Source organism: Grus americana, chromosome 31 (assembly GCF_028858705.1).
Source record: "Grus americana isolate bGruAme1 chromosome 31, bGruAme1.mat, whole genome shotgun sequence".
Taxonomy (NCBI): domain Eukaryota; kingdom Metazoa; phylum Chordata; class Aves; order Gruiformes; family Gruidae; genus Grus; species Grus americana.
Window position 1 is genome coordinate 281744 of NC_072882.1, and position 27896 is coordinate 309639.

The following is a 27896-nucleotide window of genomic DNA, read 5'->3' on the forward strand; positions in this document are numbered from 1 at the left end:
GCCCAGCCACCTCCCCAGGCCAAGCTGTCCCCCTGCCCCTGACCGCCCCTACCCCTTCTCCAGCTGCGGGTGCCCATGGGGCCAGCTCCCTTCCGCCATCCCAGGAGAGCCCCTCGTCACTCCCCTGCCGCCACAGCTGTGGCTATGACCTCAGAGCCCTGACGTCAGAGCCAGAGCCGTGACATCATTCATCTGCCACAGCACTCTGCCATGCCATCACCTCCAAGGAGCTGAGGCCAGGTGCCAAGGGGGGGAGATGGGGAGTGGTGCAGGCACCTGTCATCAGGCAGCTGCCTGGAACCCGCCCGAATGATGTCACTTGTTAAAACAATGATGTCACACTCCTGCCCCCGCCCCACCCTGCTGAGGCAGCAGTGCTGGCAGTGGCGCGGGGGGGCGGTGGGAAGCAGCCCAGAGGCGGCCGGCCAGCGGCGAGGGCGGGCGGCTGTTTCAGGCTGTTGCTGCACCAGATGTTTGGGAGGAAGGTCCAGATGTTCCATGGCAGCCTCCCCTGCAGAAGATCCGGCAAGGGCACAGGCAGGGGATGCCCCAGGGGGCGTGGGGGGGGTCTGAAGGGCTGGTCTGTGCCCCCCACCACTGTGCCAGAGGCCCCGGAGGTTGCGCAAGCCCGGCAGAGCGGAGATGGCCAGGATGGCTGCGGCCACGCGCTCGCCAGGATTCCTCCCACGCGTGGCCCCTGGCCAGCACCCGCCGGGTGGCTCTGCGCAGCCCCCTCCCCAGACACCCCCTGCCCTGCGGGCGCTGCCGGCCTCTGCTGCCCACCAAGGCAGTGCACCCCGTGGCCACCCAAAGCTGGCGGGACGAAAGCCATTGCTGCCCCTCGCACTCCTGGAGCTTTGCAGGGGTCTCGCTGCAGACGTGGGCAGCTGGGGAGGGGGATGCCAACACTGCTTCCCCCCGGGCCGCCTCTCCCGGGCCCCAGTCAATCACTGAGGGTCCCGCTGCAAAGCCGCTCCCGGCCAAACACACTGCCAGACCTCGTCCCGCTGCGGCCCCAAACAACGGGGGGAGGGATGTCTGTGACGGAGTCACACGGATGCTGCCCTGGACCGGGACCGGGGGGGGCCGAGCGGGGCCGGGAAGCCCCTTCCCTGGGCCCAGAGGGGCCGTGCTCCTCCGGGAACAACTGATCAGCTCCCCCCAGACCGTGCCGGGGCATGACAGGGCTGCCAGGGGCTGGATCTGCCCCGCACCACGGCGGGGGTCCGGCCTCCCGGGGGACCCCGGGTGCGAAGAGGGGCCAGCGGATACGGGGCCAGCCGCCAGCGGGGGGGCGGGAGCCGCCCTGGCCGCGGGGGCCGCCCTCACGGGGGGAGCCCCGCGGTCCCGGACACGTCCGATGCTCGTAACGGCCACGACCACGGCGGGTTCACAGGCGCCGCGGCGTGAGGAGCGATGAGGGGAACGCGGGGACCCAGCGCCGGGGCTGCGCGCCCCGGGACTCCGGCGGCGGCCCGGTCCCAGGCCCGGCCCCCGCGGCCCCCGCCCCGCCGGCACCGGCGGTGCGGCAGCGCCCCCTGGCGGCTCCGGGGTGGCCCTGCCCGGTGCGGCACCTCCCCGCTCCGGCTTGTCGGAGTGGGCTCCGGGAGCGCCCCGGGGGCGAGCAACAGGCCCGTCCGGCGCCCGCGTGGGTACCTGCCGTGCAACAAGCCTCCCGTGCAGCGAGCCCCCCGCCATGCAACGAGCTCGCCCATGCAACATGTTCCCCCGTGCAGCAAGCACGCCCTAAAGCAACGTGCACCCCACTCCCGGGACCCCGCTCACGTCCCCGGGCCGGGCTGGCACTGGTGAGCACGGGAGGGTGGGGGGCACATCCTAGGACCGGCTGTAGGCTCAAACCCCAGGACCGGGACAGGGGCTCAAAACCGTGGGGTACGGGTGTGGACCAGGAGCGCCAGCCTGGTCCCACGCGGGGTTAGGGGTGCCCGGCACTCGCTCCTCCGCAAATGGCCACGACAGGGCCACGACACGGCCACGGGGCAAGGGCGGCCCTGGCCCAGGAGCATCCCTACAGCTGTCCTTGGAGATGGGTGGGGGCCGTGGAAGAGCGGCAAAGCGGTGGAACCCAGCCATGGGGCCGGGGTGGGGGGCCCTGATACAGGGCAGGAGCAGGGCCGTGGGTGGGTGTCAGGTACGGAGCAGGTGGGCAACGGGTGGGTGGTCGCATTGGGGCAGGCGTGGGGGCGTGAGTGGGCGCGTATGGGGGCAAGCGCGGGGCCATGAGTAGGTGGGGGGCCGTGGGTGGGTACCAGGCGCGGGGCCGGGGAGGCTGGGGCGCTGCGGGGCTGCAGCCGGGTCCCCAGGAGCCGTCGAGGCCGGTCCGGTGCCGGCGCCCCCCCCGCGCGCACCCGCCGCCCGCGCGTCTCCTCCCCCTTCCTGGAGCTCGGCGCTTTCCGCCGGAGCGGGGCAGCCGCGGGAGCCGGCCCGGCCGCGCCCGCCGCCGCCATGGAGTGAGGGGCCGAGCGGCCCGGCCCGGCCGCCCCTCGCGACCGGCGGCTCCCGACAGGTAACGGCGCGGCGGGCGGGGGCGGGGGCGCGGGGCCGGTACCGGGGGGCGGGCGGCGGGGCCGGGGCGGCTCCCGGAGCGGGGGCCGGGGCTTCTTCCGCCGCCTGGCACCTCCCGCCCGGGCCCGGGACTAGGGGCAGGAGCGCCGGGCTGGGCCCTGCGGCCGGAGGGAGCCGGGCGGGGCCGGGGCCCGGTCCCGGGGGAGCGAAGCGGCCGCTGGCGCGGGGGGGTCCGCGGGGCCCGGCAGCGGCAGCCCCCGGGGGCGGGCTCACGGCTTCCCTGGCTTCCGCGGCCGCGGGGAGGGCGCTCGGGTGCCCGTCACGGGCCGGCGCCGAGGTCCCGATCCCCGAGTGCCGGGCCGGGGAGGGGGGAGCGCGGCGACAGCGGGGCAGGCCCGGGGGGCGCTGAGCGGGCCGGGGCCGCGGCCGTGCCGGTGGGCAGGGGGATTCCCCGGCGCTCCCGGGATGGGGCGGGGCGCTGCCCGCCGGGGAAGGGGCTCGGGGCGGGGGCTGCCCGGCGGGCACCTCCCCGCAGCTGCCGGGCTCCAGGCAGCGCGGCAAATCCCCCGGCAGATGAGCGGCTGTCCAGCCCCAGCGCCGCCCGGGACGCGCCCTCGCCGAGGCGTTTGGGGTGGGCCGGCGAAGGCGCTCCGGGGCCCGCAGAGCCCCCGGGGTGAGCGCGCTGGGCCTGGGCAGCTGCCCGCACCGCAGGCAGGCTGTGCCGGCAGGCATCGGCGCTCCCGTTGGCCGGCCGGGCGGGGGCACAGCCTGGCCCGTGCCTGGCCGGGCGCTCGGTGGGGCTGCCAGGCTCAAAGTCCAAAGCACCCGGCCGCCAAGTGGATGTGGCTGCTGGCACCCCGCTGTCTTGGGGCGAAGGGTGTGCGGGGCAAAGCGAAAGTGCCCGGCGGGGGCTGTGGCAGAGAGTGCCAGCAGATGGGACCCTGCAGCAGCAGCGAGCTCCAGGGGCGGGAGCTGGATCCAGCGTGGACTCTCCGGGCTGGGAGTCACGCTGGGGCTGGGTCGGCTGGGGAAGGCCCTGCTTCTCTTCTTCTGAATCAGAAGAGCTTTCACTGCCGGAGAGCAGCTGGCTGTGGCCAGCCCCGCTGCCGTGTGAGCTCTACCGTGTCCTCCCTGCGGTGCTGTCACCAGCGTCTCATCAGCTGGGCCAGCGGTCCCGTGCCCTTGCCTTGGCCTCGGCTGAGCACAGCAGTGGTGACCTCCCCAGCACCCTGGGGAAACCGAGGCATGTTGAGAGGCAGGGAGGTCTCTCAGGCTGTGTCCCCGCAGGGGCAAAGCTAGAGCAGAGCCCAGGTGTGCTGAGTGTCAAGCACTGGAAAACCTCTGAGCATCTGTCCCTGAGAAAGCCCCGGGGAAATCTCTGCTCAGCGCTGGGGAGGACGAGGAGGGTGCGGAGGGACATGCGTGCTTACAAGCTGCCAGCCCCAGCTCCTTCACCCACCAGCCTCTGGCACAGGGATGGGAAATCGCCAAGGGCGAGGAGCCAAGGGAGCTGGCCAGGAGCGGGGTCCTTTCCCGGTTCCCCAGACACAGGGCGAGAGGTGGCCCCAAGGGTGGGGGGCTGCGGTCTGCTGCCAGGAAGTGCCGGTGGTTAATGAGTAACAGCCGTGAGATGTATGGCAGCTCTCACTTCTGGGATGTGGACTTGGTTTCCCATTGCCCGATGAGTAAGCAGAAAGCCCATGCTGGGAGCGCGGGGGTCACCGAGCCCCTCCTGTGCCCAGGCTCCTCCTGCCGAAGGAGGTGAAGCGGCCCCTTGGGTGGAGGAGGAAGTGAAAGCGGCTGCGCCGGGGGGGCTTGGGAAGGGGGAGCGGGTGGGGGGGGCGTGGGGCACACCCCGGGTGGCTGCTCCCCCTCGCCGGGTGCCATATCCTGCCCCACCATCGAGCCGGAGGTGCCTTGCCATCACGGGGTTTCCCCCGGCGGCAGCTCCTGGCCCCGAGCGCGAGGCAGCCCTTCCCCATGGGGGCCCTGCTGCTGCCTGGGGCTTCAACCCCGGCTTCCCTGGCCAGGTCTCGCCTCCCTGTGCCGGGCAGGCCTGGCCCCTGGCTCGGTGGGGGGAGCGCAGCGCTTGCTTCTGTTGGAGCCCCCGCTCTGGGATGCCTCCTTGGCGGTACAAGCCCCACGGTGGCTGGGGCAGCGGGAGATGCGGGTCGCATCTGCAGTGGATGCATGCGCGGTGGGCATAGGTGTGTTGTGCTGGGCGGCGTGGAGCTGGGAGCTGCGCCTGCCCTGGCGCTGCAGGGCTGGAAGCTGCCATGGCGGCTGCTTTTGCCAGGCTGCTCCGGGGCAAGGGTCCCCGCAGGAGGGGCAGCTCCATCGCCCAGCCTGGGTCTCTGCCCCCGCCTGTGCCCATCTTCCTTCTCCCCAGCGCTGCGGGGGTGCTGACAGATCAAACCCCTCGCGGCCTGATCCTGCAACGGCACAGGAAGCCTCCATGCAGCGCAGCCCCAGCCAGGGTATTGTTGTGGGAGCTGGGTCTTGGCAGGGAAAGGCTGTTCTGCAGAAGAAGCAGAGGAAGAAAACATGGAAATTAGTTAAGACTGTAAGGAAACGTGGCCATCTACTGTGACTGGAGCCAGGAGGGGATGGGCCTGTCTTCCCCTCTGAGCTCCTCTGAGGCTTTGTCCCCTGGGCTGGTGGGGAGCTAGGAGCTGGGGAGGAGGAGCGCACCATCTCCTGCAGACTCTTAGCAAATTCAGGCATGCCCAGATTATGTTCCAGGTTGCTCCTTACCAGCCAGCAGTTGCCTCCCAGGGCTAAGCAGAAATACAGGTTTTGATGGGGATTACGTGTTGAGGATCACAAAATGAGAGGCTGTTTCTCCCTGCTGTCTTGTTTCCCTGCGTGCCAGCAGCTACAATCACACCGGGGCTGTGGGGAGACTGGGCAGCGCTCCTGGCTGTCGCTGGGTGCATTTCCCACTGTGCATTGACCCCTCCAGAGTAAACCCGGCCCTCCGGCTTTGCGCTGCAGTAAATCATCAGGATCTGTTTGCTCTGGCCAGCCAAGCAGGGTCAAAAGCAAATCCATTCCTGGAAGCGCTGGGCTTGGCGTGCCCTGGGGTCGGGCCTCCGTCTGCTGCGGTTCCTTCCCCAGGGTGGCACATGGGGCTCTGACGGGGCTGCCTGGGAGGGCCGGTCCCACCGTGTCGCCTGGCTCTGGCGGGAAGCGGAGCACCCCAGGGGCCGTGCCGCTGCTGCTAGCCCTGGGTGAGCCCCCTCATCCCAACGGGATAGCGCGGGGGGCGGCTGGAGCCAAGCTGGCGGCCGTCCGAGCGCAGGCCGCACCGCGGTTGTTTTGCGCTCTCTGCAATGTTGCCTTAGTGACGCTGGCTTCCTTCCCCTCGCATGGTTTCTCAGTCTCCGGCAGCTCCACCTCCGCCCCGCGCCTCGGCTCTTGCATCGCGGCCAAGACCCGCGGGGAACGCGCTGCCCGCGAGGACATGTGATACAACTCCCTGCTCGGCTGTTTGCTTTCGGGGACGGGAAGCCAGTCCTGGGCGGACAGGCTGGCCGGGGTCCCGGAGGCACCCTGGCCCCACGCTGCCCTGCCCTGGCCCCACGTCTGGGCGGTGAGCTGCTGGTGCCGTGCACCCCGCCGCAGGATCCGGCCTCTGCCCCGGCCGGGTCTGGAGGAACTGGCAGTGAGGTGCGTCTGGGCCGGGCAGTGCAGTGACCCCCCCTCACCCGCTGGGCCCCAAGGGCCGCCCAGAGGGGAGCAGCCTCCCGGTGGGGGCTGGAGGCTGTGAGCGTGGCGGGGAGGAAGGGTTTGGGTTAGGCACGGCGTGGGCAGCACGGAGCAGGCAGGCTGCAGGCACTGCTGGGGGGCTGGGCAAGGGTGGGACTGTCAGGGTTGCAATGTTTGGCTTGGGGGGTGGCTGGGAACCCCCCGGCCCAGGCATTCCCGGTGGAGTTTCCCATCTAGCATCTCATTCCAGTTCTCCCCTTGCTTTCGGTGAGCTCTGGAGCCCACCATTTCTGGGGGCGGCTGGGGCATGCCTGAGGAAGGCTCCTTCCTCGGGGGGCAGCTGGGGAGGTTTCGGGGAGCTGCCAGACCACCCCAGCAGAGCAGTCTCACTGAGCTCTGGGATTTCACACTCTTCCTGCTCCCGGCAGCCTTCCCATCTCTCCTGCGCCAAGACCAGCAGCGCTTGCCTGTCCCTCTGCATGTCCTCGTGCATTGCCCACGGCAGGAGGCGCAGGGATTCCCCGGAGATGTGGGAAACTGAGGCACAAGTGGGCTGCCTGCCTGCCCAGGATTGCCCAAGAGGCTGATCCTGGATCAGGCTTCCTGCTCCTCCTCCTCCCCAGCAGCCCCGGCCCCGCTGAGCAGCAGGTTCAGACAGCGGAGGGACAGGCAGCAGCTCTCGCCCACCCTCCCCGAGGAGCTGTCGGTGCTCACCCCTGGCAGAGCCGAGCAGAGGGCTGCAGGCTCTGGGGCACCTGGGCCACAGCTCTGGGCATTGCAGCCGCCTGGGCTGCCCTGCTCCCCGCTCATGTTCCCTGTCCCATTTCTCTGCAGGTGACTGTTCCCAAGATGTCCCTCTGGAGCATCGTCTCCCACATGCCGCCGGAGGAGTTCAGCGGTCTCTTCACAGAGTTTCCCCGCAGCCTGCGCTGTCTCCTGGCCGACTGGCTGGAGAACCAGCCCTGGTGAGTCCCCCGGTGCCCGTGGGCACTGCCCTGCCCCAGCGTAGCACCCCACACACCCGTGCCCAGACTGGGCAGTGTCCGGGGTCAGCTGCCCTGGGGGGGCTGAGCTGAGCAGGGGGAGCCCAGCTCGGGAAGAGGAGGGTGCTGGTGACAGGCCCTGTCCATGGGTCCAGATGAGGTGGGTGAGGAGGCCAGGGTCTGCGCGGGGCATCCAATCAGGAGCAAAAGGAGACAGGGCTGGAGGCAGAACCACAGCATTAATTCAAGGGGCCCATCCAGGAGACGAGGCTGCAGGCAGGGCCGGGACAGAGGCAGGCATGCTTGCAGTGTAGCCGAGGAAGGGCCTCGGGACCCTGAATGGGACATGAGTGGAGGTCCTGGACCCACGGGCAGAGAGTGCAGCTCTCTGGGTGAGGCTGGTCAGGGTCTGTTAGTGCCCACAGGGTCTGGACTGCTGCAACCCTGTGTTTGCAGTGGCAGCAACCACGGGCATGGCCTGGCCAGAGTCCCCTTGTTGTGCCTACGAAATAGTAACAGCGATGAATGATTATCCCCGTTACAGGCTCACCCAGGCTTTCCAAGGAGCTTCTCCTTTGCACGGTGCAATGACTGTCCCCCTGCCTGCAGGCAGGCAGAAAAGCCCCCGCAGCACATCCTCCTGCCTTGCAGGGCCATGGCCGTGCAGGTGCTGCAGTGCTCTGGCCAGAGGAGCAGTGCACAAGACCACATTGCGACGCTGGGCAAGGGGGGCTGGTCCCTGGCACGTGGTTGCAGGACCCACGGCACACAGCTTGGGCTGAGGCACGGTGGTGGGGGTCACGCTGCAGGGATGAGGCATGGTGGAGGTGGGCGGGTAAGCGTGCAGCAGCTGGGTGTACACGTGGGAGAGGTTTCGGAAGGTCACGTCCTCTCTGGGGAACTGCCTCATCCCGCTCAGAGTGCAGTTCGCCCTTGTTCACGCAGCAAATTTCCCCTAGAAATCCAGCCGGCACTGGGTTACACACCAGGGTGACAGGAAGGCGGGTGTCCCCATCCTCCCTGGGGCGAGCGTGGGGCTCGGGATTGCACAGGGGAGGGTGGAGGATTTGTGCTCATCCACCCAACCCTTTCCTCTCTCCAGGGAGTTCATCAATGGCTCGGACGCCTTCTGCACCAGCGTGGCCAGCGGGATGCTCTCAGCCATGCTGGAGAAGCTCCGCAGTGCTGCCAGCAGCGACGGGCAGCAGTGCCAGATCCTCCAGCAAGTCAGCAGCGTGGAGGTGCGTGGGGGCTGGGCGTGGGGACCCTCGGGGCCGTGTTGCACTGGGATCGTGGCTGGCTGCCAAAGAAGATTTGATTATTTTATGCTTTGGATTCATTGGTTCAACCACCACTTGAAGGGGCCGATGCTGCAAGCCGGTACCCCCTTGACACCTGTTTCAAGGCCATTGCCGTCTGTGAGCAGCAAGCTTGTGTGGACTCAGTGACTGGGGTTTTCGAGGCACTTCAGGGGAACAGGGGGGGTTTGTTTGTGTCCCAGGGCTGACCCCCAGCTTGCCACAGTGCTTGGGCTGTCACGGCTGCAATCGCTGTTCCCCTTGGCTCTCCGCCCCCCGCCCACAAGGCTTTCCAGCTTCCCATTGCTGCCGCGGTTCTGCAGCCCGTTCAGTGCCCAGCAGCCCTCGGGGAGCTGCCCCCCATGGGCACATCCTCCCAGGCCCCATGCCAGACCCTGTCCCCGTGGGGAGGCTCCCCATGGCCCACGGCTCTGCTTGCCCCCAGCCGCCCACACCCGGGTGGCTGCCTCACCAGATGTTCCCCATTTTCTGCTCGAGCGTTTGATTTCTCCTTCCTCCGTGCCGTGTGTTGTGCTGCGTTTCCTCCTGCCGTGTGTGCATGTGCGTGCTGGGTTTCTTTTCCTGGGCTGTTTCTCTTTATCAAGGTCTGTTTGAATTGCTCTCTGTCTCTCTTCCATCCTCTGTGATTGCAGATTTAACCCCTGTACTCTCTCTCCTGCCAGCGAAGCTCTTAGCGTAAGGGCTGAGTGGTGCTCGCTCCCAGAGCCCTGTTCTGGTTGAAAGCCCTGCTTTTTTGGTAACAGACATTTTTAATATACAACATTTGGGAAGGGGTCAGCTTTGGTCATAACTTCTGGGGAACAGAGTAACTTTCCAAAACAAGACTGTCACTTATTTTTTGAAATTGTTGTAGGAAAATGTGCAGATGTTTCAGCTTAGGTTCTTTTATTTAAAATGCTGAAGAAGAGCCACCCCAACATGTTCCCTCCTCCCACCGTCCCTCATCCTGGAAGAGCAAACTCTCATTTCTCCCGAGCTCCCTGCCACTTGTGAGCCTGGGCAGGACGCAGGGGCTGCTCCCTGCAGAGGGGAGGGAAGCGCTGGCTGTTGCTGCTGCCCCACGGCGTGGGCGGTGGGAGCTAGGTGCTCTCCCACGAGATAAATGTGGGGGAAGCAGCTGGGTGGAGTGGGATGGGAAACTGGCTGTTGGGAGACCAAACCTGAGCCTGTTGTCCCCTCAACCCCAGAGCTGGCAGGGTTTGCCCCAGTGCCAGCCCAGGGCTGCTGGTGCCGCATCGGGTGCAGGGGGTCCAGGGGGCCGATCGAGGAGCCGCCTCCCAGCCAGCACGGGAAGCCGCTGAGCACGCTATCCGGCAGTTCGCCGTTGCGCTCTGCTGCTGTTTTGGGAAGTAGCTAATTTGGGAAATGCACGAAGGCCGGAGGAGCTGGCATGGGGCGCAGGGAGCTGGAGCCAGCAGGGAAATTCCTTTCCCTGTTTTCGGTGGAAAGTGTTGATCCACCCAGGCCAGGGCAGCTGGGAGAATCTTCCCCAGGTGTCAGGCTGGTGGGTCTCGAGGAGATGCTTGCAGAAATAATTTGCTTTCTTTTGATTTTTTTTTTTAATTTGAAGTTGATTTGGGGTTTTTTTATGCACAGTTTAAAATGGGTTTAAGGCTGGAAATTAGCTCCATCAGAACAGCAGCGAGTTGTGGTCTGTCATGAAACCCCTGAGTCTGACTTAGCACCCTTTGTTGTGGGAAGGGGGCCTGAAACGCATGAATGAGGTGGGAAGGGGCCGGGGCTGGGGTGCGCGCGTCCTGCCCCACTAACACCCTGGGCTTGGCTCCCCTGCAGAACACCTACCGGCGGGACCCACTGCGGCTGGTTGCCGTCCTGAAAGCGATCCTGGAGGGAGAGAAGGCCGCCGTGCTCAAGAGGGTGCGTGGTCCCTGCCCCCCTCCTGGGGCGCCCCGAGGCGTGGGGCCGGCTCTGGGCCCCGCTCACCCCTCTCTGCTCTGCCCCAGGACCGCCACCTGCCCCTCAGCTTCCACCGGCGGCAAGAGGAGCTGAAGTTCAGCCTGGGGCTGCAGCGGCTGCAGCATCGCGTCCATGAGATCCAGGCACTGCGGGACAGCTCTGCAGGTGAGGGGCCAGGGCAGGACGGGTCCCTGGCATGCCCCCCCCTGGGGTGCTGGGCAGTGCAATGCAGACACTGGCTCCCTGCACTAACAGGGCCACCCCTGTCCTTCCTCCACAGCCTCTCCGCAGCTGAACATGCGGGACTCGCAGCTGAAAACAGAAGGGAAGCCCCCGGAGAGCGTGAGTGGGGGTCTGGGGCACCGGGGGAAAGCCGGCAGCTCTGCCTGCTGGGGAGGGTGCAAACCAGCTCTGGGGCAGCGAGGCAGCACAGGGACGGTGGTCTCGGTGCCCTGAGGGGTGACGGTGTAGGGCTGCGGGTCTCTGCTGGGGCAACAGTGCAATGCAGAACCCCTGGCTCCCCCAGGAGCTGCCCACCCTGATCCTGGAGGCCATGAAAGAGCTGGAGGTGGCCAAGCAGCAGGTACTGAAGAGGATCCAAATCTGGAAGAGGCAGCAGCAGCTGGCAGGGAACGGGGCCCTCTTTGAGGAGAACCTAGCTCCACTGCAGAAGAGGTGAGACGGCATGGGGCAGAGACAGGGGACCCAGAGCAACCCTCCTGCCCCTCTGCTCCCCTGGGAGTGGGGAGCCCACAGGCTGGAGGGACTCTGGGAGAGTGGTGGTCTGGCTCTGCTTTGGCTGAGGGTTCCCCTTTCCCCATGGTTTCCTTGGCAGGTGCGAGAGCCTGGTCGAGGTTTACTTCCAGCTGCACCAGCAGGTGATGGCGGCGAGCGCGGAGCTGGGAGCTGAGCTGCTGCCCCGACTCCTGGAGCGGTTCAACGAGGTGTTATCCAGCCTGGTCAAGAGGTAATGGGTGGGAGGGCCGTGGTGGCAGAAGGGCGAGGTGGGTCTGCAGATGTTGGTGGCAGAGCTGGTGGGGGTGCTGTGCTGGGCACCATTGTCTCCCCTTGTCCCCCAGCTCCTTCCTGGTGGAGAAGCAGCCCCCACAGGTGCTGAAGACCCAGACCAAGTTCCAGGCAAGTGTCCGGTTCCTGCTGGGCCCCCAGCTGCTGAAAGCATCAGCCAAGCCCTACATGGTGCGGGCCGACATGGTGACGGAGAAGCAGGCACGGGAGCTGGCGCTCAGCGCCTACAGCAATGCCCTCAGGTGAGCAGCTGGCTGGACAGCGCGGGGACGAGGGGGCCGTCACGCCGCCGCACCTCCCCTGACCTCCTCCTCTGCCCAGCGAGAGCACAGGGGAGATCATGCATAACGTGGTGGCCCTGGAGACCAACCCCACCAGTGGGACCTGCTGTGCCAACTTCAAGAACGTGGTGAGTGCTACCAGCGAGGGGCTGTACGGGGGCCGCAGGACAGGCAGGGGGCTTCGCTGGGGTGCTGGGAGGCTCCAAGGCTGAGCCATCCAGGAGGGTGGGCTGGGGGGCCCTGAGGCAGATGCTTGCCCAGGGGTGACACTCAGCTGTCCCCTCCCCAGCTGCTGAAGAAGATCAAGCGCTGCGAGCGGAAGGGGTCCGAGTCAGTGACAGAGGAGAAGTGTGCCGTCCTGTTCAGCACCACCGTGGCCCTGACCCCTAGCAACCTCTCCGTCCACCTCCAGGTACTGGCCCCTCTCCTGCGGGATGGGGACAGGCAGCACTGAATCGTCCCCCATGGGACGCCCAGGCCCCGGACAACTTGGTGCAGAGCCCCTGGGACGGTCCCAGGGCAGCCAGCCCTGCTTCACTTGGGGGGGCCTCGGGGCTGAGGGGGGGCCGCTCTCTGCCCCCAGGTTCTGTCTCTGCCCATCGTGGTCATTGTCCACGGGAACCAGGACAATAACGCCAAAGCAACCGTGCTGTGGGATAACGCCTTCTCCGAGATTGTGAGTGCCACGAGGGGCTGCAGGGCGAGGAAAGGAGCTGCTGGGACGCCGGGGCTGGGTCCAGCTCTGGGATGGGAACGGCCGGCAGGCTGGGGCAGGAACCCTGGCATGTGGATGGGATGCAGCGGGCTGGGATGGGGCAGCGGGTGAGCCGCTGTCCTGATGTTGTCCGGCCCTGCCGCAGGACCGGGTGCCCTTTGTGGTGGCCGAGCGGGTGCCCTGGGAGAAGATGTGTGATACGCTGAACCTGAAGTTCATGGCAGAGGTGCAGACCACCAAGGGGCTTCTCAAGGAGCACTACTTCTTCCTGGCCCAGAAGATCTTCAATGACCACAGTGCCAGCCTCGAGGACTTTCAGAGCCGCAGCGTCTCCTGGGCCCAGTTCAACAAGGTTACTGGGAGGGCTGGCCAGGGTGGGCAGGGGCCGGCATGGTCCTGGGGAGCCTCACACTCCCTCTCTGCCGCAGGAGATCCTGCCCGGTCGGGGATTCACCTTCTGGCAGTGGTTTGATGGAGTCCTTGACCTCACCAAGAGATGCCTCAAAAGTTACTGGTCAGACAGGTGGGTGCCCAGGGGGACCAAGTGGGATTTCGTGGCTGCTCCAGGACCAGCCCTGGGGAGTCCTGGTTCCACCCCTCCACCCTGGTGCTGGCCCCCTCTCCCATCTGTCCATCCTTCCAGGCTCATCATCGGCTTTATCAGCAAGCAGTACGTCTGCAAACTCCTGAGCACAGAGCCTGACGGGACCTTCCTGCTCCGCTTCAGTGACTCGGAGATCGGGGGTGTCACTATTGCTCACGTCATCCGGGGCAAGGATGGTGAGACTGGGGGGACAGCGGCTGCTCTCAGTGCTGTGAAGGGGAGGTGTCATCATGGCCTGGGGATATCTGGTGTTATGGGGACCAGACAACAGAGCCCCACGCCATGTCTCCCCACAGGATCCAGCCAGGTGGAGAACATCCAGCCCTTCTCTGCCAAGGACCTGTCCATCCGGTCCCTCGGTGACCGCATCCGTGACCTGGGGCAGCTCCGCAACCTCTACCCCAACACCCCCAAGGACCAGGCATTTGGGAGTCACTACAACAGTGAGTGGGTGGGAGCAGAGATGGGCCCTGGGCTTCACACCTGCCTCTCCAGCAAGGCTGCGGGGAGAAGCAGGGAAGAGGGGTTTGGGGTCCCACCCAGGTCCTGCTGGCCCCAGAACTCGCGGGGGGGCCAGTGCTGCCCAAGAGGGTTGGCACGGCACGGCCTCGTGCTGGGATGGTAGTTTACCGGTGCTTCTCTCTGAGCAGAAGAGCAGACAGGCAAGGACGGCCGGGGCTACGTCTCCACCGCCATCAAGATGACAGTGGAAAGCGAAAGGTGGGTGTGCATGAGAGGCCGTGGCCGCGCTGGAGGTGTGTGCACAGGCGCTGCCCAGCTGCTCCGGGCCAGGGCTTGCACAGACGTCACCAGGTTGGCCCGCGCATCGCTGCTGGGCAGGGGGATTTCTGACCGGGCAAAACGGGGATGTGCTTGTGAGCGAGGAATCCCCCGTGGGTATCCCGAGCTGCAGCGGAGCACGTCTGTGAGCGCACCGCCCTCTCCACGAGTGAGCGCTGACTTGCACGTGAGCCTCTTCGAAGGCTGGACCTTGCAGTGCGCAAGTCCTGCCTGTGCTCATGGGGATGATGCATTTTTGCAGGGACCAGCAGCCCCAGAACGCTGCAGGGGGCTCCCCCGAAGCCTCCCAGGCTCAGATGTTCAGCCTGCCCGTGCTACAGCCCGAGCTGCACCCTGAGAGCCTGCAGTCAGTGCTCAGCCCCATCTGGTGAGTGCCCAGCCGTGCCCTGGGCAGAGGCAGACCTGCTCTGCCAGGCGTGGGCTGGGATGGGAGAGGGCTGTGGTGGAGAACACCCTCGGATGCCAACCCCTCCATGTCTGCGCTTGCAGCCCTCCTGCTCCCTTCTGCCCCCAGCCCGTCCCCACAGGCTACCCCACAGGTGAAAGCAACATCAACATGATGGTTTCTGACAACCTCCCGTCCTCCTTTCCCAGGTACGAGGGGTGCTGGTTGAGGGCGGGGGGCAGGATGGGCCTCCCACCGCCCCCAGGCACGGCCAGGTGGTGTTTCCCCCACCTCTAAGTGCTCCTGCTCCCCACAGCACGTCACCAATGCTCTCGCCGTCCCTGGTCATGGACCCCGCGCTGTCCCACGACCCAAACCTTGCCTTCAGGAACCCTTTGTAAGACCCTGATGCGGCCGGAGAGGGGCACCCTGCCCTGCCCCCCCCTTCTCCCAACCCCCCTGGGGCGGGCAGACCCCGAGGGACCTTCCCCAGCCAAGCAGTGCTCTGCACTGCTGGTGCACCCTACAAGGCCACCCACCCCAGCCCCCCCATGCCCTGGGGCTGTGAAGCACCCTGGGGGCAGAGAGGGGTACCCCATGGCCTACGCCAGCCCCCTCCTTGTTCTTTGCCCCCCAGGCCCTTCATGCCCAACCAGTACATGTCCGGGGAGGCCTCGCAGCTGCTGTCTGGGGGCCCCTCGCCGGAGCCACGGGACGAGGAGATGCCCGAGCTGGCCCCATTCACGCTGATGCAGAACTCCCCAAGGTGGTAAGCATGGGGGGGTCAGCAGGGGAGCTGGGGGGGGGGCTGCCCCAAATCACCCTGCTGCCTCTCTCCCCAGGATGCCACCCAGTATGGACCTGCCGCCCAGCTCGGACTTCGACCAGTTCCTGCAGGAGATGTCCGTGGAGGGCCCTGCGTTGTGCCCCCCCTTCATGCCCCCCCTGCAGCGCAGTGGGTACCCCAGCCCCAACGCCTCTTGCTGGGGACTGGGGGAGTCACGGTGGGACGACAGCGTCCGGCCAGGGCACGCGTGAGGAGGCTGCGGGGCTGCTGGGGGAGGCGTCGGACTGTGACACCACCCCCCCCCCCCCAGCCTTGACTGGGTTCCTGGACTTGATACAAATTGTGCTGGGATGGAAACTCTGGCAGGGGAGGGGGGGGGATTTTCCAGGGTGGGGGTAGCACTTTGGGGTGACACCCTTGCCCCCTCTTGTGTATATGCTGCACTTTGGAGTACAGACCTGCTGCCGGGGTCCACAGGCCCGGGGGGGGGGGGTGCGGATGGGTGGGGGGTGCAGGTGCCTCGACTTGCGTGGGGGGTGCCTGCAGCCGAACGGGTGCCCCCAGCCCACGCCGCTGGGCTCAGCCCCCGCAGGGGCCAGGATGAGTCAGCTGCGGGGGCAGGAGGCAGCAGCGGGAAACACGCTGTGGGGGACGTGCCAGCCCGGTGCACAACAAGGGCCCCCCCGGCTGGGCGGGGGGATGCTGGGACCCCCTGCACTGGTCCAGAGCGGGGCCAGACCCCTTGCACCCTCGCAGTCGGCGCTTGCTTTGGGGTTTGTGAGCTGTCCCCCCGTCGTCCCCGCCCCCAGCCTGGAGCAGGGCTGTGGCAGGGAGAGGGAGCCTGGCGGCAGGAAGATAAGCCATAAAATAAAGTTTTATTCCAAAATAACAAAATAAATAATCTACTGTACACGTTACAAAGGAAGAATTGCTAACGCTCTAAAAAGACACCACACAGTCCTAGGGGGCTGGGGGACCCCGGGGCTGGGCACGGCTCGCGGAAAGGGGGCAGGAGGGACCCCCAGGGCCCGGGGGATGTGGGGGGGGCAGCACCGCCCCAGCGCCCGTCAAACACCGCCTGCTTCGTGCTGGGGGGGGTGTGGGGTGCACGCGTGTGACACCCCACAGCACAGGGACCACGCGCGGCAGTGCACGCAGGTAATGGGGGGGGGGGCGGGTGCAGAGGGGTGCGGGGGTGCGTGCGGGGGGGGGGGGTGTGCACCGTCGCTGGTGCCGAGCTGTGGTTGCTGCGGGGGGGTATTTACAGCCGAAACGCTGCAACGCGGTGCTGCGGGGGGGGGGGGGGCGCAATGCGCGTGCACGGTGCGCTCGCACGTGCGTGCTGCGGGGAGGGGGGGTGGCGGCTGGAGCGTGGGCGCTGCGGGGGCGTGCGCGGGGCTGCGCCGTGTGCCCGGCGTGGGTGGCGGCGCTGACGCGGGAGCACCCGGTGCTGCACGCGGCTCGTGTGCCGGTGGCGAAGCGCCTGTCGGTGACGGGCCCGGGAGGGGGGGGGCGGGCAGGACGGGCTGTACAGCGGGTTGGACTCCATCGAGGGCTTCCCAGCCCCGGGGGGGGGGGGGACAGAGCCCGGCAGGCCGAGGGTATTGCTGCTGCGGGGAGGCGCATCCCGCCGCGGCTGAGGTAACCAGAGCGTCGGTGCGGGAGGGGCAGGGCGGGGGGGGGGCTGTGGCCCAGCCCTCACCGGCTCCCCGCGTCCGGAGCGCCGCCGGCACCCGTCCCCCAGCACGTTATTGCTTTGTTAATGGGGGGAGGGGGGGAGGGAGGGGGCTGCGGGGGCCTCACTGCCGGCTGGTCTCCTGCTCCACCTTGATGGTGCCGCGAGGGGGCTCCGGGGGGGCCGGAGCACCCCGTTCTGCCAGCCCGTCCTCAAACTCTGTGGGGAGAGCGGGGAGAGGGCGTCAGGGCGCTGCTTCTGCAGGGAGAAGGCAGCCGAACCACCCGGACCCGCCCTGCCCGCGGCAAACCCCCCCCTCCGGCTCTGCGGGGGCTCACCTGGTCCCGGGGGTTTCCCCGGCAGGAGGGGGCTGAGCCGCCCCACACGCTCGTGGGAGACCAGGCGGGCCAGGCGCAGCCCCTCGTCCATCAGCGTCTGCTGGAGGATGTGGCGGCTCCAGAGCCCGTGGGGGGGGAGACCGAGGGGCACGTCGGGGGCCGCGCCGGGCGGTGGCGTCAGCCGGGGACAGGCCCCCGCCGCTGCGGAGAGAAGGGCGAGAGTCAGCGCCGAGGGGCTGGGGGGGGGGGGGGGGGCGACGGCCACCACCTGCCCACAGGACCCCCGAGAAGGGAAGGGGCCCCCACTCACCCTGCAAGTGGCCGTCGAGGCTCTCCCCGGAGAGGCTGGCTGCATCCTCCTCCAGGCTGGCTCGGTACGCGGCCCCGGGGGGCTCCGGCCCCACTGACAGCGGCAGCAGCTCTGGGCGGCTCTGCTCTCCTGCCTGCCAGGAGCGTGTGCGTGAGCACAGGGCCCCGCGGACGGGCCCCATCCTGCCAGGGGGCTCCACACTGCCCGTCCCAGGATGCCCACGGCTGCGCACACAGCACCAGCCGTGTGGCCACCGCCCCAGAGCCCCTTGCTGCCTGCCTGAGCCAGCGTGGGCAGCCCCGGGCACGCTGCACCATCCCGCCGGCGTGTGGGTGAGTGCCTGCCCACGCTCACAGGTGTGCACACCTGCGTGCGGGTGTGTGCTTCCCCCCCTGCACCCCTGGGTGTGCACCCACCTCCTGCTTGAGCCTCTTGGCCACGGTGGCTCCACTCTCCTCTGGATGTGCCCTGCGCGGGGGGAGAAGAAGGGGCCGTGTCAGGCGTGGGGGTGGCCACGCAGAGGCCCCACGACAGGCATTCCTGTCCGGCCTCCTGGCATGCTGCGGGCAGCGCCAGCCACAGCGGCGGGCGTGGGCGGCCGCCCGGGCAGGGCGGTGCCGTGGGACGGCGCGGATCGGGGCTTTGGCACAGATGGAGCCGGGGGTGGCAAAAGGGGGGAGCAGCTGGAGAGCGAAGGGAAAAGGCAGCCTGGCCGTGGCAGCTGGCACCTGGGGAAGGGGACAAGGGATGGGGCATCCCCAGCAGCGTTCCCGCCAGCACCAGGCATCCCCCCCTCAGTGCCTGGCATCCCAGCCAGCCTCTCCACCTCCCGCACCTCTGAGGTCAGGCAGAAAACAGCCCACGCGAGGGAAAGGGGGACTTGGGGCCGCAGGGTCCCATCCTGAAGCGCTGGGTTGTAGTGCAGCTCGAGAGGGTGATGGTCAGGGCCCCCCCCCCCAGCCTATGAAGGGGTTTGCCAGGTCCAGGCTCACCTGGCAACCTTGAGCGAGGACAGGTAGGTGCTCTCCCGCGCAACCTGCCGCGAGAGCGAGAAGAGCTCGACACGCCGCAGCAGCAGCGAGTTGTCCCGCAGACAGAACTGGGCAGCCGCCTCGTTGATGATGAGCTAGGGGCAGAGACGATGCGTGAGCGGGGACGGCAGCACCCATGGGACCCCACAGCAAAGGCAGTGTCTGCTCCAGGCAGGCAGATGCCGCTTGGGCGGGAGCAGACCCCGGCTCCCACCCTCTCCGTGCTGGAGCCCGGCCTCCTCCCCAGGCCAGAGCCTGTTCCCCCCTCCACCTCCAGAGCCGCCCTGGCCCCCGCCCTAAGCCAGCGCATCCCCGGGACCTTCGAGCACGAACCCCGCCACGCCACCCACCTCGTGCAGGGTGAGCTGCTTGCCCTCGCGACGCCGGGCCTCTCCGCGGCCATAGATCGCACTGTGCCGGCGGATCTCCTCCTCCTTGTGCCGGTCGCCATCCTCCAGCTGGAAGATGTGCCCCACGGCCTTGGCCAGCTTCTTGTTGAGCTTCATCAGCGCCCGCAGCTCGGACTCGCTGCCCCGGGGGCAGCTCTGCAGCAACCGCTCCACGCTCTCTGCCACCGTCCGCACCAGCTCCGGCTCCAGCACCTCCGTGCCTGCCGGCTGCTCACTGCTGCTCCCACCCGGGGAGAAGGGGGGACCCCCGGGCTCCTCATCCCCGCCACCCTCCGACTCGGGGGTGCTCCGCCCCGGCCACGGTGGGGCTGCTGACGGCGACAGCTTCTCCCCCAGCTCCGTGGGGCTGCGGGCCGGGGGTGTCCCAGCACTGCTGCTCCCCTTGCCTGCAGCCTCGCCAGGGCTGGCGTGCCCGTTGCTGAGCGCTTTGCGCCCGCTGGCCTCGGAGAGCTTGAAGAGGGGGATGCTGCTGACGGGCACGGCCGAGACGGGCTGGCTGAAGAGCCCCGGGTTGGAGGCCCACTCACGCAGGGCCTTCTGGAGGCGGCGGACGTGCAGGGGCTTGGTGGCCATGCCCACCAGCGCCATGATCTCCAGGAACTCCTCCTCGCCCGCCTCACAGAGCTGCTGCACGTCGTCCCCCCCTTGCTGGATGAAGGTCTCGTAGTAGCCCAGCAGGTTGGCACGCTGCAGCACCCGGTACAGCTGCAGCTCCCCCAGCGTGCGGGGCAGGGCCATGGCGAGCCTGCGGGACGGATGGCATCACGACGGGGGACAGACGGACATGTGCTCAGGAGAACCCCCCCTCCCCACCCTCTGGCCCATGTGCCTGGGGGTATGGGGTGGGGAGGGGGGTGGCCTTGGGGGGACAGGACAACACGGGGTGTTTCAGGGTCCCTGAACCCCATCGGGTGCCCAGGCCCACCCATGCTCCCAGGGGCAGGGACGGACCCCTCAGCTACAGCTCCCACGGACATGGCACAGACGTGAGTGGGCCCCCCCCTCCTTTCCCCCCTCCCCTCCTGGGGCCGTGCCCAGCCCCCCCCTCCCGCCGCAGCAGCCCCCCGCCCCTCAGGGCCCCCGCGTGGGGCCGGACACGCACCCGGGGCTGCCCCGGCCCTCCCCATCCCCGACGGCGCAGGGCCGGTGATATGCCGGTGTCCCGGTCCCGCCGGAGCCATCCGCCCCCGGGTCCCCCGCCCTGCTTGGTGCCCCCCCCGTGCCCCGGACCCACCCAGCTTCCCGCCCCACCGTAATCCTCCCGTCCCCCCGTGGTTCCCCCCCCCCCCAGTGCCCCCGTCCCCTCCCGCGGTCCCCCGGTCGCTCACCGCCGGCTGGAGCCGCCTCCAGCCGCTACGCCCGCCCCGTGCGCGGCCGCCGTGCGCCCCGGGGGGGGCGGCGGGGGCTCCGGGGACGGCGGGCCGGGCGCTGGCGGCAGCTGGGGCCGGGGGTCCTGGGGCCGGGGGTCCTGGGGCCGGGGGTCCTGGGGCCGGGCCGGGCGCACTCGCTCCGCCGCGCCGCGCCGCTTCTGCGCGCCGCCCACACGGGCGGTACCGTGAAATAGCAGCGGCCCCGGCTGCGCCGCGGCGTGGGAGGCCCCGGGGGCGGATCCCGCGGCTGCCGCCCCCGCCGAGCACAGCGCGGGCGGCCGCGGCGGGGGGGGGGCAGCGGGCGGAGGCGGTGGCACCGGTCCCCCCCCTCCCCGGGCGAGAGGTGCAGCGGCACCGGGAGCGGGGTGGGGAGCGGGAACCGGTGCCTTGCACGGCGCACCGGGGGTCCCGCAGCCCGGGGAGGCAGCAGAGACCGGGGCCGGTGTCTCGGGTGGGGGGCGCGAGGGACCGGGGGTCCGCGGGGGGAGGCAGGCGGAGTGGACACGGGTCGGAGGGGCCCCGGGCTGGACCCACAGGTGTCCGGTGCTCGCGGGGGGACCCAGCACCCCGGGCCGGCAGCACCCGCGGCCGTACCCACGGGACCCTCGCGGTCCCCGGAGGGTGCAGGGACCTTCACCACCAGCCCCCCGCCCCGGCCGGGCCCCGCGGGCAGCAGCGGGTGGAGGCTGCCCTCGCAGCATCTCCGGTTCCTGTAGCAACCCTGCAAGGCGCGGCGATGCTGCCGGGCGCCGCTGTCCCCGTTACCCCAGCGTTCCCCCGAGCTCCAACACCCCACCCGGGTGCCAGAGCACCCTGCGGGGGGGCGGCACTTTGCGTCTCAGCCCCCAGGCACCCACGGACATAGGCTGCCATCGATAGGCTTCAGGGTGAACACCCCACGGCGCAGGCCTGGCCTTGCCCCAGAGCAGCGAGACAGGGAGCGGAGGAAGGAGGTTTCTCGGGGGGGGAATGGGAGGCTGAAGCCCCCCGCCCGCAGCGCCCCGCGGGAGGGTCGCGGCCCCCACCCCGTCTCCGGCCCTGCGTGGCTCGGCGCTATTTATACCGCGGCTGGCGCGACCGGGCGCCTGGCGTGGGTCCAGCCGCCCCCGCACGCTCCTGCCCGGGGGGGGCCGTGGCGGGGCCCGGGACGCGTTCCCGGGGCTGGCGGGGGACAGCCGGGGCTCCCCCACGGGCACGGTCCCCGACGCGGGGGTCCTGCCCCAGCCCTCCCCGCTCCCCCATCCTCCGGCCGCTCGCCCCCCTCCCACGCCCCCCCGCGACCAGGCGTCCGGAGCGGCGGGGCCGTTCCCAGGCCCGGCGCTGCCCCCGGCTGACGCACATCCTCCGCCCACGGCCCCGCCGCTTCCCGGCTCCACCGCCCACGGCCCGGGGAGGGGGGGGGGAAAGGCGGGGGGGCCGCCCAAGCCCGCTCCCCGCCCACGGGCGGCCGGCGGACCCGGCGTCCTGGCGCCCGCCGCCCCACGGGGAGAGACCCACGCGGTGGGGGACACCCCCTCCTTCCCGGGGCTGGGGGAGCCCCGCTCCGCCCCGCCGCCCCCCGCGCAGGGGGAAGGGGCGCACCCTGCACCGGGGAGAACCGGGGCGTCGTGTGCGAGGCCGGAGCGGGCACGGAGCCCCCCCGACCCCGCCGAGCCGTCCCTTCGCCCGTGGGGTGCAGGATGCCCCCGCTGCTGGGGGTCGCCCCGGCCCGCCGGACCCCCCGGGCTGCCCCACTCCCCCCAGCCGCGGCCCGGGGCGGGCGGGGCTCCGCGGCCAGAGAAAGGCTCCTTGTCCCGGGCCCACGCCCGCCCGCCGCCCCCCCCCGGGGCCGTGGGGAGCGGGACCGGCGCGGCCGTGGGGGCTGAGGGGCGGGACATGCGTCTGCCTCACACGTGATCCTCTCGCAAAAACAATGCGGGACCGCTTCCTGATAGGAGGAGGCGCTTGTCAATCAGACGGGACTCGAGAGGGCGTGACGGGCCGGGCCTGTGCTCTGATAGGCGGGGCTCACGGTTGCCACGGGCTGGGCGTGTCTCTAGATTGAATGCGTGCTTGCTGGTCACCGTGGTAACAGAGGACGGGACCGTGGCTGGTTCCTGCCTGGGCTACGCTGATAGGCTTCAGGCCCTGTCAGTCAGCGCGGCAGGCAGTGGAGGGGCGCGAGGAAACCTTCGGCAGTCTTCCGATTAGTCCGCTCAGCCGTCACTCGGCCATGACGCCACGCGAGCCTCCCGCTCTCGTTGGCTGCCGCCTGCCCCTCGGCGGCCGTTGCTAGCTGGGCGGTGGCGGCGGAAGCGGAAGTCGGCGGCGTGGCCGCGGCGGGAGGCATGAAACCGGCTCCGGGGCGGCGGCTGCTGCTGTGGGCGCTGCTGCTGTTGCTGCTGTTGTTGGGGGACGCAGGTGCGTGGGGCGGCGTCGTCATGGCGGGGCTCGGGGCGGCGGCAGCAGCCCCCGGGGGAGTGGGGTGGGGGCGTGACGTGTTACGCGACGGCGGCGGTGGGGGGGGCTCCAGTCCGGGTTCGCTGCTTTCCCCCCCTTCTCCCCCCCGCCGTTCCCGGGTCGGCCCCGGCTGCGAGCGGAGCTGAGGAGGCGCCGGCGGCCCCGCGGCTGCGGCCGATGGGGCTGGGGCGGAGGAGAGGCGGGCGGAGCGGAACAGCGGGCTGGAAGTGGCGGCGCTGGCCTAGCTGGGCCCCGCTGCCGGCTCCGTCCCTCCAGGGGTCGGGTCCCTCCCGCGCAGGCAGCTGCCCAGGGCCTGCCGAGGGATCCCCTGCCCCACGCAGCCCCAGCTCCCGAGTGGGGAGCGCAGTGAGTGCAGCCTCCGCGCCCCTCTGCCCAGGGAGCTCCCTGCTCTTCCTCTTTTGCATCGTGGCGTTTCTCTGCCAGCTGGCACTGCCCGGATCCACCGGTGCGGCTGGGCCCTCTGTGAGATTCCGGAGCTTCCCTCACCTTGGGGGCGAGTTCGTGCAGAAGGCGTGCTTGACTTTAGTTTTCCCTGAGATGGGGGTGGCTCCAGAATGAGGAGTCAAGCCGGAAAGGAGAGCAGGAGATGAGTCTGTGCTGTTTCTGACAGTCTCGGGTACGGGGTTATCCCAGAAAAGAACCAGGCAGCGTAGTCTGAGGAAAATGGAGGAAGGGCTTTTATCTTTATCCATCCAGAGTGTCCTTAACTGGGGGGGCTCCAGGAAGGGAGAGTGGACCTGTGTGTTTTGGTGGGTGAAGCAGGTGGGAACAGGGGCCTGTCGTTCAGTCTGCGTTGCTGAATCCCTTTCCCCTGCTCTGTGTTGCACAGATGCCAGAGTCTCAATTATCTCACTCCATGAGGGCCACGTGCACCATAGCTCAAGTCCTCAGCGCTTCTGCTACACCAACACGCACGTCCCGCAATGGCGCGACATCTGGACCAGGACGCAGGTGAGAGAAGAAGGTGCAGGTCCTCCTGGGTCTGTCTGGGCTGAGCCTCTCCGGCAGCTGTGGCCATGCCCCTCTTTGCTTCCCTCTCCTGTGCAGATCCGGATTAGCAGCAGCGGGATGATCCGAGTCACCCAGGTGAACAGCGAGGAGGAGCTGGAGGAGTTCAACGTGTGGAACGTTGTTTTCTCCTTCCTGAAGGAGAAGCTGAACGACACCAGCATCGATGTGGATCTCTACAGCAACAAAACCTGCCTCAAGGTTGAGCTGCTGGATACTGGCACAGAGTACTGCGTCTTCCTTTTCCGACGTATGTCTCCTCCGTGGCGGGGGCTCCTGGGGTGGGAGATGGGTCTGGCTGCACCGGCGCTCTCGAGGGCGCAATGAGGACGTGGTCAGGCAAGCTCATGGTCTCGAGGGCCAGCAGGGCTGGTCCGTCCTTGGGAAGGAAAAAGGGCCTGCAGAGGGAAGCATGTCTTCATCCATGGGATATAAAGCAGGGGAATTTAAGGCACTCGTCGGAGGTTTGCATGGGATGCTGCCCCTTCCCTGTGACCATGTGGCAGGCTGGAGCTCGACCCAGAGGGCACCATGCCAGGGATCCTCTCAGCCTGCACTCGCTCTCTTTCCAGGCTTTGACCCTAAGCTGTTCCTTATTTTCTTCCTGGGCCTGTTGTTGTTCTTCTGTGGGGACATGCTGAGCAGGTGAGTCGCCTCCTTTCCCTCATGAGCTGGGGATGGGGGGGTTGGCTGGCTCTGCAGGCTCTCGGGGGTTGCTCCCAGCGGGTGTGTTTGCACTGGCATCCGTGAGCTGTTAAACACCTTGTGCACGTGTGCGATCTCTGCAGGAGCCAACTCTTCTACTACTCAGCCGGGATTAGTTTTGGCTTGCTGGCCTCGCTGCTTATCCTTGTCTACATGATGTCCAAGGTCATGCCCAAGGTGAGCGTCTGGGGACGAGAGACCTCACAGCAGTAGCCCTTTCTACCCCTGTACAGTTGTTCTGGTGAGAGTACGTGGCCTCAGGCTGTTGGATTGTGGGTCTGGCTTTGCGCAGAGTGAGACTTGGCAGCTGGGGGGAGGTAGCCATGGTTGCCCACTGCCTATTTTGAGTCTCCCGTCTCCTCTTCTAGAAAAATCCTGTTTACTTCCTGCTGGTAGGAGGGTGGTCCTTTTCCCTGTACCTGCTTCAGCTGATCTTCAAGAACCTACGGGAGATCTGCAAGTCCTACTGGCAGTACCTCCTAGGTAGGTTGTGGGCCCTTCGGACCCACCGGTTCACCAGTCTGCGTGTCTCCTGCTGGAGCTGCAACGTGTTGGCAGAAAACGCCAAGGCTTCCTGCACGCCTTGGTGCTGCGGATGCTGCCCTTGTGCTCCTGAGAGAGGCAGGCTCTGGCATCAGGTTGAACTGCAGTCCTGGCAGATGCTGCTCAGCCAGTTCATGCCTGATCACTCTGCTCTCCTGCAGGCTACCTGCTGCTCATGGGCTTCGTGAGCTTCGCCGTGTGCTACAAGTACGGCCCACTGGAGAACGAGCGCAGCATCAACCTCCTCTCCTGGACCCTGCAGCTCCTGGGCCTGTTGCTGATGTACTCGGGCATCCAGATCCATCTCATCGCCTCGGCCTTGGTGGTCATCGCCATCTGCACCAAGAACCTGGACTACCCCATACAGTGGGCCTTTGCTGCCTACAGGTGAGAACTGCAAGCACCCCAGCTTGCTCCTGATTGCCAGCCGTTGTTGGGCCTGGATGAGCTGCTAGATGGAGCCTGCGTTGCAGAACCAGGGCATTTTTGCTAGGGCTTGGGGCTGGGGTGGGTGTACTGGGGGGGGTTGTGTCCCTCTTTCCCTGGGGTTGGTGCAGGAGAGTGCCCTGCCCCTCCTCGTGGCTGGGAGCCTCCCTTGGGAGTGAGGAGCGGAGGCTGGAGGGACAGAAGTGCTCCACTCCTCCCACCACTAGCTCTGCCCCAGGAGCTGGGCCTGTGCTGGGGGTCCCGCCCTGGCTGGGCGGGCAGTAACCAGTGCTGCTCCGCTGGCAGGAGAGTGCAGAGTGCCAGGCTCGGGCCGAGTCCCCCTCGCCTGCTGACAGAGGAGGAGTACCGGGTCCAGGGTGAGGTAGAGACGCGCAAGGCCCTGGAAGAGCTTCGAAGCTACTGCAGAAGCCCAGATTTCTCTGCCTGGACTGTGGTCTCCCGCATCCAGTCTCCCAAGAGGTAATGTCCCCTGGCAGCGTGCTCAGGGTGGGTGACCTGCATCCCCGTGTGCCTCTGGAAGCCTGGGGTGGCTCTGTGCTGTCACCTCTGGCTTTAGAGATAGGGAGGCAGAGGCACAGGAGGTCCGTGGTGTGTGGCAGCAGGGCGTGCCACAAGGGAAGGACAGATAACGCCCGGTCTTGGCACTGAGGTGCTTCACCCCTCATGTGCCAAGGCCTTGCGGGAGGCCGCCAGGCACATGTGCACAACACACTTCGTTGTGGCTTCTTCCCAGGTTTGCTGATTTTGTGGGTGGCGCCTGTCACCTCACCCCTGATGAGGTCTCTGTCCATGAGCGAGAGTATGGCCTGGGTGGCATCTTCTTTGAGGAGCAGCTCTTCGAGGAGGATGATGATGACGACTGTTTTGACAGGAATCATGCCAGTTACTCCAACAACTATCTGGATGCTGATTGAGGTCAGCTGCCCTGGACCCGTGGGGGCGAGGGGCAGAACAGCTACTGCTTCCCCACTGCCAGGGAGAGCTGCACGTCTGCTCCCCGCAGCCCCGATACCACCCCAAGCCGGGTTGCGGCAGAGCCTGGTAGGAGCACAGGGGGGGCTGACACCCTCATCTTCCCCAGGCAGCTCCTGCCAGGCTCAGGCGTGAAAGCTTTTGTCAGCGCAGCCCTGGGTGTTGGCAGGGGAGATGCAGGGAGCTGGTCCCAGCTGGGGACCACGGGGCAGGCGGGATCTGTGCTGCTGACAAGATGTGGGACGCTGGTGCTGTCTCAAGGTGGACTGGAGCCACCCTGGCTTTTGGTGTGGGTGCTTGTGAGCTCCCAGTGTGTGAATTGTAGGGGCAGGGACGACCTCCCTAGGCCTGGGTGCTGATCTGGCTCCTGCGAGCACCCTGAGCCCCTCTTCCCTACTCTCTGGGCGGCCGGGCACCCTGGCTCTGCCAGGAGCGTCTCTGCCTGCCGGGGTGGGGATGGAGCGAAAGGTCTGTCTTGCGTGCAGGTGCCTGTGAGGCTGATGTGCATGAGAGGAACTTTGGACCTGTCCCACCAGTACCTGCGTGCTCAGCGTCTGCCTGCTGCCAGGCTGCTGTGGGGAGGAGCGGGCAGCGGGTGACCTGCTGTTACCAAAGATGCCAGAGGGCTCCAGCTGGTTGGGCTGTGCCTCTGCCTTGGCTTAAATCCCAAAACCCCCAGCGCCTCCCTGGCAGAGACGTGGCTCAGCTGGCTCCTTCGTGTCCATATCTCCAAGCTCAGGAGAAGGCAGCCTTGAAGTCCGCTTGGTGCCCCAGGTGCTCAGCCTGCTCCCCCCAGCTGCTGAGATGCAGCAGAGGCTGTGCTCAGCCTCCCTCTCCCTGTGCCTCCATCTGCCAGGCAGTCCCTGGGCTGAAGATGAGTGTGGATGTGCTTCCCCTTCCCTGCCTTGCTGGTGGTCAGGTGCTGGCAGCTCCCTGTCCCCCTGAAGCTGGTGCTCTCTGCCCTTAACCTGCTGTTACATGGGGCCCGTCCCCACCGTGCTCCCGGCTGGCGTGGGCAGGGGATGGGGATGGCCCTGCCTGCATTCCTGCTCCCTGCACTGGGGACAGAGCTCGGCTCCCAGCTGCTGGTCCTCAGCCTTGCCGAAGCACAAAGCTGGAGAGGATGCTGCAATCTATGCAACTTCTGAAGCAATAAAGCTGCCCTCTGGCAGCCTCACTGCTCTGCTGCCCCGCACCTGGGCTCCTGCAGCCTGGCTTGTACCTCACCCATGCCTCTGCCAGAGCTTTTGCTGTTGGTTTGTTTTTTGTCCCAGACTTACTCCCCTGCCCTTGCCGTGCTTTCCTCCCTGCTCTAGTGTGAGCAGCCTCTGTGTGGTTAATGACTGATTATATTTTTAATAAAGATGTATTTTGTAGGTAATGAGCCTCGTTTGTCTGTTCCGCAGTGACCCCAGGGCTCGTCCTCAGCTCTGGCTCATCGGCCCATGGGAGCTCGCTCTGCAAAGGATCCTGTGTGGTGCCTGGGGGACAAGGGACAGGCCCCTGGGCGGTGGGTTCCCTGGGGCAGCCCTAGAGCAAAGGCAGGACTGACCCTGGCCTCTCACCCCGGTTGCG

The 27896-nt window shown here is 67.6% G+C and overlaps 4 protein-coding genes across 6 annotated transcripts in view; 2 read left to right on the forward strand and 2 right to left on the reverse strand.

Annotated features, from left to right (window-relative positions):
• The window catches only part of LRP1 (LDL receptor related protein 1), a 183774-nt gene that overhangs the window by 90795 nt on the left and 65083 nt on the right, over positions 1-27896 (reverse strand). The gene's annotated exons all lie outside the window — the stretch shown is intronic.
• STAT6 (signal transducer and activator of transcription 6) lies at positions 2371-15950 on the forward strand. 3 transcript variants are annotated; one of them, XM_054807294.1, is made up of 23 exons: positions 2408-2527; positions 5907-6195; positions 7069-7199; positions 8320-8458; positions 10331-10414; positions 10501-10618; positions 10734-10795; positions 10980-11128; positions 11289-11420; positions 11533-11721; positions 11801-11888; positions 12050-12172; positions 12344-12436; positions 12621-12827; positions 12904-12998; positions 13119-13255; positions 13376-13522; positions 13730-13799; positions 14122-14247; positions 14370-14474; positions 14582-14662; positions 14903-15034; positions 15108-15950. In XM_054807294.1, the coding sequence occupies exons 3-23, from the start codon at positions 7084-7086 to the stop codon at positions 15301-15303; spliced, it is 2589 nt and encodes an 862-aa protein (XP_054663269.1). In that variant the 5' UTR covers positions 2408-2527; positions 5907-6195; positions 7069-7083; the 3' UTR covers positions 15304-15950. The 3 variants fall into 3 exon arrangements, with proteins under 3 accessions (XP_054663271.1, XP_054663269.1, XP_054663272.1); XM_054807296.1 differs by lacking the exon at positions 5907-6195 and having other exon boundaries at positions 2371-2527; XM_054807297.1 differs by lacking the exons at positions 2408-2527; positions 5907-6195; positions 7069-7199 and adding an exon at positions 9169-9272 and having other exon boundaries at positions 8323-8458.
• NAB2 (NGFI-A binding protein 2) lies at positions 16266-21178 on the reverse strand. Its single transcript, XM_054807298.1, has 7 exons — positions 20145-21178; positions 18757-19561; positions 18368-18501; positions 17792-17843; positions 17376-17508; positions 17066-17266; positions 16266-16946 (listed from the first exon to the last, which is right to left on the reverse strand). Exons 1-7 carry the CDS (start codon positions 20885-20887, stop codon positions 16852-16854), a joined length of 2163 nt encoding a protein of 720 aa, XP_054663273.1. The 5' UTR covers positions 20888-21178; the 3' UTR covers positions 16266-16851.
• NEMP1 (nuclear envelope integral membrane protein 1) lies at positions 22433-27702 on the forward strand. The gene is made up of 10 exons (XM_054807308.1): positions 22433-22586; positions 23476-23597; positions 23694-23904; positions 24227-24299; positions 24443-24536; positions 24728-24842; positions 25064-25289; positions 25635-25808; positions 26083-26264; positions 26807-27702. The coding sequence occupies exons 1-9, from the start codon at positions 22514-22516 to the stop codon at positions 26261-26263; spliced, it is 1269 nt and encodes a 422-aa protein (XP_054663283.1). The 5' UTR covers positions 22433-22513; the 3' UTR covers position 26264; positions 26807-27702.